At 36.5% G+C, this 9,233-nt stretch overlaps 1 protein-coding gene across 1 annotated transcript; it reads left to right on the top strand.

Annotated features, from left to right (window-relative positions):
- The first annotated feature begins 6,159 nt into the window (after positions 1 to 6,159).
- Positions 6,160 to 6,566, top strand: LOC134361711 (histone H3.3A-like). The gene is made up of 2 exons (XM_063076705.1): positions 6,160 to 6,288; positions 6,363 to 6,566. Exons 1-2 carry the CDS (start codon positions 6,160 to 6,162, stop codon positions 6,564 to 6,566), a joined length of 333 nt encoding a protein of 110 aa, XP_062932775.1.
- Positions 6,567 to 9,233: the final 2,667 nt, after the last annotated feature.

Below are 9,233 nucleotides of genomic sequence, written 5' to 3'. Positions count from 1 at the left end.
ACAGATAGAACCAGTAGAAAAAAATTTAGTGAAAGCAAACAACATTATCAATCAAGTTAACTAATTGGTATGTATAGAATGCTATATTCAATGAGTACAATATACATGTTCTTATCACATGTAATGAAACTTAAGAAATAGACATCATATACTAGGCCATTAACAAGCATTAATAAATTTCAAAATATTGACATCACATAAATACATTTTCTGTGCATATGAAATTAAATTAGAAATTAATAAAAATAAGATTTCTAAAAAATTCTCAAATAAAAATACTTATTCTGGCAATTGATTTTCAACAAATTTTTAATGGAATTCACTGGAGGAAATAGGATTATTTTTATCAAGTGATTCTGGAATAACTAGATATCCATCTTTAAAAATTAAAACATTGAGAGGGGAGGGGTCAAGATGGCAGAGTAGTCAGTTCCTAGTGTCACTCTCTCCCTCAGAGCAACCAATTTGCAGCTTTTGAGGAGCAGTGATGGAGAACCCAATGTCTGTGCTTGAACAGACAGGAGCCGCCAGCCACAGAACCCCAGTTCAGGTTGCTCCTCATTTCCTAAAGGGACCTTGGAGCTCTGGAGCTTTTGGGCCCACATGCCCCAAGCCTGCCGGCCAGAGAATGCAGGCAGGGCTGGGGCGGGGCTTCCAGTCCGGGCTAGTTTCTGCTGTCCAAAAGCACCAGACCCTTCAAGATCCAAGCCAGACATCAGGGTGAAATGAGTGAACAAGGATACCCCTGGCCACAATGACAAAACACCAAAGGAAAGAAACCAGAAATATGAAAAATCAAGAAAGTACATTGCCAGTGAAGGAAATTAATAACTTACACATGCTAGATCCTATAGAACAGGAAGTTTCTGAAATGACAGACAAGAAATTTAGAGTAACTATTCTAAGGAAACTAAATGAGGTACAAGAAAACTCAGTGAAACAACACAATGAAATGAGAAAAAAACATACAGAATCTGAAAGATGAAATGTACAAAGAGATCAATGCCTTGAAAAAGAATGTAGCTGAGCTTGTGGAGCTGAAGGATTCATTCAATGAAATAGAAAATACAACAGAGAGTATATCCAGCAGACTTGAACAAGCAGAAGAGAGAATTTCTGAACTCAAAGACAGGCTGTTTGAATTATCACAGGCAGACCAGAAAAAAGAATCAAAAAAATTGAAGAAAATTTAAGAGAGACAACTGGCAACCTTAAGTGCTCAAATATCCAATCATGGGTATTCCACAAGGAGAGGAAAAAAGGAAATGGCATTGAAAACATACTCGATGAGATAATAGCAGAAAACTTCCCAGGTATAGGGAATGTCACAGATCCCCAGATTCAGGAAGCCCAAAGATCACCAAACACATTCAACCCAAAAAGGTCCTCTCCAAGACATGAGATAATCAAACTGGCAAAATTCAAAGACAAAGAGAGACTCTTAAAAGCTGTAACAGATAAGCAGCAAGTCACTTATAAGGGAGTCTCAATCGGAATAACATCAGACTTTTCATCAGAAACTCTAAAAGTCAGAAAAGAATGGCATGATATATTCAAAAAACAAAAGGACAAAAATTGCCAGCCAAGAATACTTTACCCAGCAAGGCTATCCTTTTAAAATGAAGGACAAATAGTATATTTCTCAGACAAACAAAAACTGCGGGAGTTCACTACCACATGACCAGCCCTAAAAGAAATTCTCAAGGAAGTACTGGGTTTGGTACTACTAAAACAACCATCACTACCATGAATACACAAGAAAGAACAATACCTACCAGCAAAACAATAATGCTAACAAAAGAGAGAAAAAATATTTTATCTATCACCCCAAGAACCAACAAATACAGAAGACAAACAGAAAATTTGAAAGAAAGAAACAAAAGATACTTAGGACATCTAAGCAAATATCAGTACAATGCTAGGAGTAAATCAACACCTTTCAATAATAACTCTGAATGTAAAGGGACTAAATTCCCCATTCAAAAGACACAGACTGACTGACTAGATTAAAAAGACGGACCCAACAATATGCTGTCTTCAAGAGACTCACTTGACCTGTAAAGACACACATAGACTAAGAGTGAAAGGATGGAAAAAGATATATCATGTAAGTAGAAATGAAAAGCAAGCTGGAGTAGCTATTCTTATACCAGATAAAGCAGACTGTAAAGCAAAAACCATTAAAAGAGATAAAGATGGCCAATATATAATGATAAAAGGATCTATACATCAAGAAGACATAAGAATCATAAATATATATGAACCTAATGTCGGAGCAGCCAGATTTACAAAGCAAACACTATTAGATCTAAAGAAAGAAATAGACACTAACACCATAATAGTGGGGGACCTGAACACCCCACTCTCATCATTGGACAGATCATCTAGGTAAAAATCAACAGAGAAACACAAGATCTAAACAGTACTTTAGACCCATTGGATTTGGCAGATATCTACAGAACATTCTGCCCAACAACCTCAGAATAATCATTCTTCTCATCAGCACATGGAACATTCTCCAGAATAGACCAAATGTTAGGTCACAAAGCAAGTCTTAACGAATTAAAAAAAAACGGAATTATTCCCTGTATTTTTTCTGATCACAATGGATTAAAATTAGATATCTATAATAAACAAAACTCTGAAAATTATACAAACTCATGGAAATTAAACAACATTCTACTTAATGACATGTGGGTCCAAGAAGAAATTTAACAGGAAATCAAAAAATTTCTTGAAACTAATGAAAACAATAACACATCATACCAAAACCTCTGGGATACTGCAAAAGCAGTTGTAAGAGGGAAATTTATTGCATTAAATGCTTACTTCAGAAGAATGGAAAGATAGCAAATAAATAACCTAACACTTCACCTTAAAGATCTAGAAAAACAAGAATAATCCAAACCTAAAGTTAGTAGATGAAAAGAAATAATTAAGATCAGAGCGGAACTAAATGAAATAGAAACACAAAAAACAATAGAAAAGATCAATGAAACAAAAAGTTGGTTCTTTGAAAAGATTAATAAAATTGACAAATCTTTAGCAAGACTAAGAAAAGGAGAGAAGACCCAAATAACAAAAATTAGAAATTAAAAAGGTGAAATTACAACTGACACCTCAGAAATACAAAAAGTCATTAGAGACTACTATACACAACTATATGCCCCCAAAATTGAAAATCTGAAGGAAATGGATAAATTTCTGGACGCATACAAGCTACCAAAACTGAGGCAAGAAGATATAGAAAATCTGAACAGACCAATAACAATAAAAGAGATTGAAGCTTTTATCAGAAGGCTCCCAACAAAGAAAAGCCCAGGACCAGACAGGTTCACTGCAGAGTTCTACCAAATCTTCAAAGAGGAACTGACAACAACTCTCTACATACTGTTCCAAAAGATTGAAACAGAGGCCATTCTCCCAAACTCATTCTATGAGGCAAATATCATCCCGATTCCAAAACCAGACAAAGATGCATCAAAAATAGAAAACTACATGCCAATATCCTTGATGAATATAGATGCAAAAATCCTCAATAAAATACTAGCTAACAGAATACAGCAAAACATACAGAAAATCAGACACCCTGATCAAGTAGGATTCATCCCAGGGATGCAAGGTTGGTTCAACATATGCAAATCAATAAATGTGATACACTACATTAACAAAAGCAAAGACAAAAACCATATGATCATCTCTATTGACACTGAAAAAGCATTTGACAAAATTCAACATACTTTCATGATAAAGACTCTCTACAAGTTAGGCATAGATGGAAAGTATCTCAACATAATTAAAGCCATATATGATAAGCCCACTGCCAATATCATCCTGAATAGGAAAAGCTGAAAGCTTTTCCCTGAAAAACAGGAACTAGACAAGGATGCCCACTCTCACCACTCCTATTCAACATAGTGTTGGAAGTACTAGCCAGAGCAGTCAGAGAAGAGAAGGAAATAAAGGGCATCCAGATTGGAAAGGATGAAGTCAAGTTGTCCCTTTTTGCAGGTGACAAGATCCTGTATATTGAGCAGCCTAAAGCTTCTATTAAAAAACTCCTAGAGTTGATAAACAATTTCAGCAAAGTTGCAGTGTACAAAATCAACACACAAAAATCAGTAGCATTTTTATACTCCACCAGTGAACATGCAGAAAAAGAAATCAAGAAAGCTAGCCTATTTACAGTAGCCACCAAGAAAATAAAATATTTAGGAATAAAGCTGACCAAGGATGTGAAAATTCTCTATGAAGAGAACTACAAACTACTGTTGCGAGAAATTAAAGAGGACACAAGAAGATGAAAAGATATACCATGCTCTTGGATTGGAAGAATTAACATTGTGAAAATGTCCATATTACCCAAAGTGATCTACGAATTCAATGCAATCCCCATCAAAATTCCAATGACATTTTTCTCTGAGATGGAAAAAGCTATCCAGACATTTATATGGAACAACAGAAGACCACACATAGCCAAATAAATCCTGAGCAAGAAAAATAAAGATGGTGGCATAACACTACCTGACTTTAAACTATATTACAAAGCTATAATAACTAAAACAGCATGGTACTGGCATAAAAACAGACACATGGATCAATGGAACAGAATAAAGTACCCAGAAATGAACCCATATGCCTACAGCCATCTGATCTTTGACAAAGGCAGCAAGTCTACATACTGGGGAAGAGATTGCCTTTTCAACCAATGGTGCTAGGAAAACTGGATAATCATATGTAGGAGAATGAAACTAGACCCGTATCTGTCACCATATTCCAAAATCAACTCAAAATGGATTAAAGAATTAAATATACATCCTGAAACAATAAAACTCCTTAAAGAAAATATAGGGGAAACACTCCAGGAAGTAGGAGTGGGTACAGAATTCATGAGTAGGACCCCAAAAGCACAGGCAACTAAAAGTAAAATAAACAAATGGGATTATATCAAACTAAAAACTTCTGCATAGCAAAAGAAACAATCAACAAAATAAAAAAGCAACTAATAGAGTGGCAGAAAATATTTGCAAAATATACATCTGACAAAGGATTAATATCTAGAATATACAAGGAACACAAACAACTTTACAACAAAAAAACAAATAACCCAATAAAAAAATGGGCTAAGGAGCTGAACAGACATTTCTCATAGGAAGATATATGAATGGCCAATGGACACATGAAAAAGTGCTCAATATCACTGAACATCTGGGAAATGCAAATCAAAACCACACTGAGATACCATCTCACTCCAGTTAGGATGGCTAATATACAAAAGACTGAGAACGATAAGTGCTGGAGAGGTTTCAGAGAAAAAGGAACTCTCATCCTCTGTTGGTGGGGCTGCAAAATGGTGCAGCTTTTATGGAAAATGATATGGAGGTTCCTCAAACAATTACAGATAGATTTACCATATGACCCAACAATCCCACTGCTGGGAATATACCCAGAGGAATGGAAATCATCATACTGAAGGGATACCTATACTCCAATGTTCATCCCAGCTCTATATACAGTAGCCAAGAGCTGGAACCAGCCCAAATATCCATCATCTGATAAGTGGATAAGGAAACTGTGGTACATCTACACAATGGAATACTACTCTGCTATAAAAAAAAATGAAATACTGCCATTCGCAACACATGGATGGACTTAGAGAAAACTATGTTAAGTGAAACAAGTCAGGCACACAGAAAGAGAAATACCATGTTCTCACTTATTTGTGGGAGCTAAAAATCAATAAACACACAAACAAATAAAGGGTTGGGGGAAGAAGACAGAATAACCACAATAATTCCTTGAACTATTTAAGCCAAGTGCACAGATACAATGCGGGGGTGGGGAGGGGATGGAGAGGAACGGGTAAAGAGACATGAAAATCAAGTACAATGTATTTTGAGAAGTAAAGTAAAATAAAATAAAATAAATAAAAATTAAACATTGACCTCTACTTCATACCATACACAAGAAATAATTGGGAGAGATTATAGAAATAAATATAGAAGCTAAAATTATAAGTTTTGTAGAAGAAAATACAGGAGAGTACCTTTAAAACATTGGAGTAACCAGGCCACCATTGCTCTCTAACACAAGTGCTGCCTCTCGCTCACTGAGCTCCAGCCCGAGGAGAAGGCAGGTAAGTAAGGAAGTCTCAATACCATGGCTCATAGAAAGCAGACTGCCTACAAATCGACTGGTGATAAAGCACCCAGGAAACAACTGGCTACAAAAGCCGCCCACAAGAGTGCGCCCTCTACTGGGAAGAGAAACCTCTTTGGTACAGGCCTGGTACTGTGGCATTCTTCGAAATTGGACATTATCAGAAGTCCACTGAACTTCTGATTCACAAACTCCCCTTCCAGTGCCTGGTGCGAGAAATTGCTCAGGACTTCAAAATAGATCTGCACTTCCAGAGTTCAGCTATTGGTGCTTTGCAGGAGGCAAGTGAGGCCTATCTGGTCGGCCTTTTCGAAGACACCAGCCTGTGTGCTATCCATGCCAAACGTGTAACAATTATGCCAAAAGACATCCTGCTAGCATGCCACATACATGGAGAATGTGCTTAAGAATCCACTATGATGGGAAACATTTCATTCTCAAAAAAAAATTTCTCTTCTTCCTGTTATTGGTAGTTCTGAATGTTAGATATTTTTTTTTCCATGGGGTCAAAAGGTACCTAAGCATATGGTTGCAGGTGGAAAAGTAGGGGACAGAAATCAGGTATTGGCAGTTTTTCCATTTTCATTTGTGTGTGAATTTTTAATATAAATGCAGGGACATAAAGCATTAATTCAAGTCAAAATGTTTCAGTGAACAAGTTTCAGCAGTTCAACTTTATAACAATTATAAATAAACATGTTAAATTTTTCTGGACAATGCCAGCATTTGGATTTTTTAAAAATGAGTAAATTTCTTATTGATGGCAACTATATGGTGTTTGTAGTATTTGTATCATACAGTAGATTCCATCCATTCACTATACTTTTCTAACTGAGTTGTCCTATATGCAAGTACATATTTTCAATGTTGTCTCTCTTCTGTGCTATTCCTTTAAGTTTGCTATTAAAATACTTTAAACTAAAAACAACAACAACAACAAAAAAAACATTGGCATACCAATACAGAAAACAGAAAGCCCTTAACATTGAATAAAAACAATTACTAAATTAGATTCTATCAAAATTAAAATTCCTGCTTATCGAAAGACATCTTTAAGAGAATAAGTGTATAATCCAATGAATAGGGAAAAATATTTTCACTGTATATATCTGATAAATAAGTTGTATACAGAATATCTAAAGAACATGTATGATGTAATAATAAAAAATAACAAAAATGCTTTTGCCAATCTAAAAATGTGCAAGAATTGAACAGATACTTTACAGACAAAATACACCATGGCCAATAAGCTATGGAAAAATGTTCTCCCTCATTAGTCACTAGAGAAATGTAAATTAAAAATTCATTGAGTTACAATTATTTACCCACTAGAATAACTAAGACTGAGAACCTCAAATGGCATTGAGGATGTAGAGCAAATGGAAACTTACATTGTTGGTTGGAGTATAAAATGGTAAAACCATTTTGGAAATTGATTTTGTATGTTCTTATAAAGAAAATCTATTCCTAGTTATTTATGCAAGAGAAATGAAAATATGTTCACCAAAAGACTTACATAAGAATATTCAGAGTAATTTTATTAATAATAACTAAAAAGTGAAAACAACTTAAGTATCCATCAATAGGAAAATGAATAAACAGATTGTGGTGTAACCATATAGTGGAGTACTACTTAGTAAATAAAAAGAATGAACTACTAATTCATGCAACAACATGAATGAATCTCCAATATTATTGTTCTTTCTCTTCCTCTTCCCTTCTTAAACACTGATATAGGAGGGGCTCATTTTCCCTGGGCTCAGGTTACATTACCTGCCTGTGGGTTACAAGCCACTCCCCAAGGTTTCAGGCCTCTCCTTTTGGCCCTCTCCTAGAGGAAAGATACTGTTGCCAGTTAGACCTATTTTCAGCACCAACATGGGGAAAATGAGACTACAAAAGGGGCTGGCTTATGCAAATCCAGTGGCTGGGCATGCTCCATAGAAAGGGGTTATATAACCCTGGTAGCTGAATGTCCTTCCACTAGAGGTGCCAGAAAGCACAGAATATTCTTGAATATGCCTGGTGCATGTGATAGGATTTGACCAATGAATGTGCTCCAGGAAGGGACCAACTGAGCATGTGTAAGACTAATGTTCCATAACTGGGAACCACTCCCTTAATTGAATATTCATTCAGTAGCAAAACTATAAAAGCCAAATCCCAGCACAAGCGGGGTTGTTGCTCACTTTCTTGGAGGCAACCCACACTGCCCTGGCTGAGGGGTGTATCTTTACTTTGCATCTAACTTATTGTCAGCAAGTGGCTGCTCACTCACTTGATCCAGCCTGCATTCTGTACTGAACTTTAACTGTGAATTTCTTGCTTTTGTGTTAAACTTGAAGTGGGCCTTGCTCAGTCTCTGGACCTATGCCACACTCTCTCTGTGGAACTTGTATTTCTTATCTGTTATATTAAACATGGTCTCATTTTCTACTGTGACTTTGCTCTTGAATTCTTTCCTGTGGTAGAGTCAAGAACCTGGTTAGAGGAAGGGGTGAGTTGAGGCCAGCTACCAGGACCCCTGGAACCTACCTCTGACATCAACAGTTGAGTCCTAAAGCTATTAATCAGTGCCAAAGAGGGTAGGTTTCTGTCTGCTCTACAATAGAGAGAAGGTTTGAAGCATACAGGGCCTATCAGACTTATCCCACAGTGAGCTCAAATGCTCAAATACTCCCTGAGATGGTCAGTCACTGGATATGGGTTTTTTTCATGAAAGGTATGGACCTAGGTGTTGTTGCTTTGCCTCCCACGGATTTGTCACCTCTTTTCCCCTGGGTGATGGAGCCACCAAAGATTACTCAAAGCCCATCTCTTTTGAGCAGTGAGAAGCCCCAGAAAGAGGTTAATCTCCCAGAACTTCCTCAAGCTCGAGGCATTTCTTCCATTTGGGAAATTAACCACTAATTGGGGTTCTCTTCCTGCATTTATTCTCCAGACCAAGAAGTTACAGGAAGAGAAGTAGGTGGGGATTTGCTAAGTACAGTTTAACAAGTTTTACAATAGAAGCTGGTAACATTCAGTAAAAATAAGTCAGATGACATTCTGTTATGCAATTAAGTGATCCACTA

This window comes from Cynocephalus volans, chromosome 13 (assembly GCF_027409185.1).
Source record: "Cynocephalus volans isolate mCynVol1 chromosome 13, mCynVol1.pri, whole genome shotgun sequence".
Taxonomy (NCBI): domain Eukaryota; kingdom Metazoa; phylum Chordata; class Mammalia; order Dermoptera; family Cynocephalidae; genus Cynocephalus; species Cynocephalus volans.
Note: the sequence above shows the minus strand (reverse complement) of the source record. Positions and strands in the feature narration are given on the sequence as shown.

Excerpts from the sequence above, each read along its gene's own strand:
- LOC134361711 (XM_063076705.1), top strand. The coding sequence starts at position 6,160 with ATGGCTCATAGAAAGCAGACTGCCTACAAATCGACTGGTGATAAAGCA. Across the intron at positions 6,289-6,362 it reads ACCTCTTTGGTACAGGCCTG|TGCCTGGTGCGAGAAATTGC; the intron begins GTACTGTGGCAT and ends CTCCCCTTCCAG.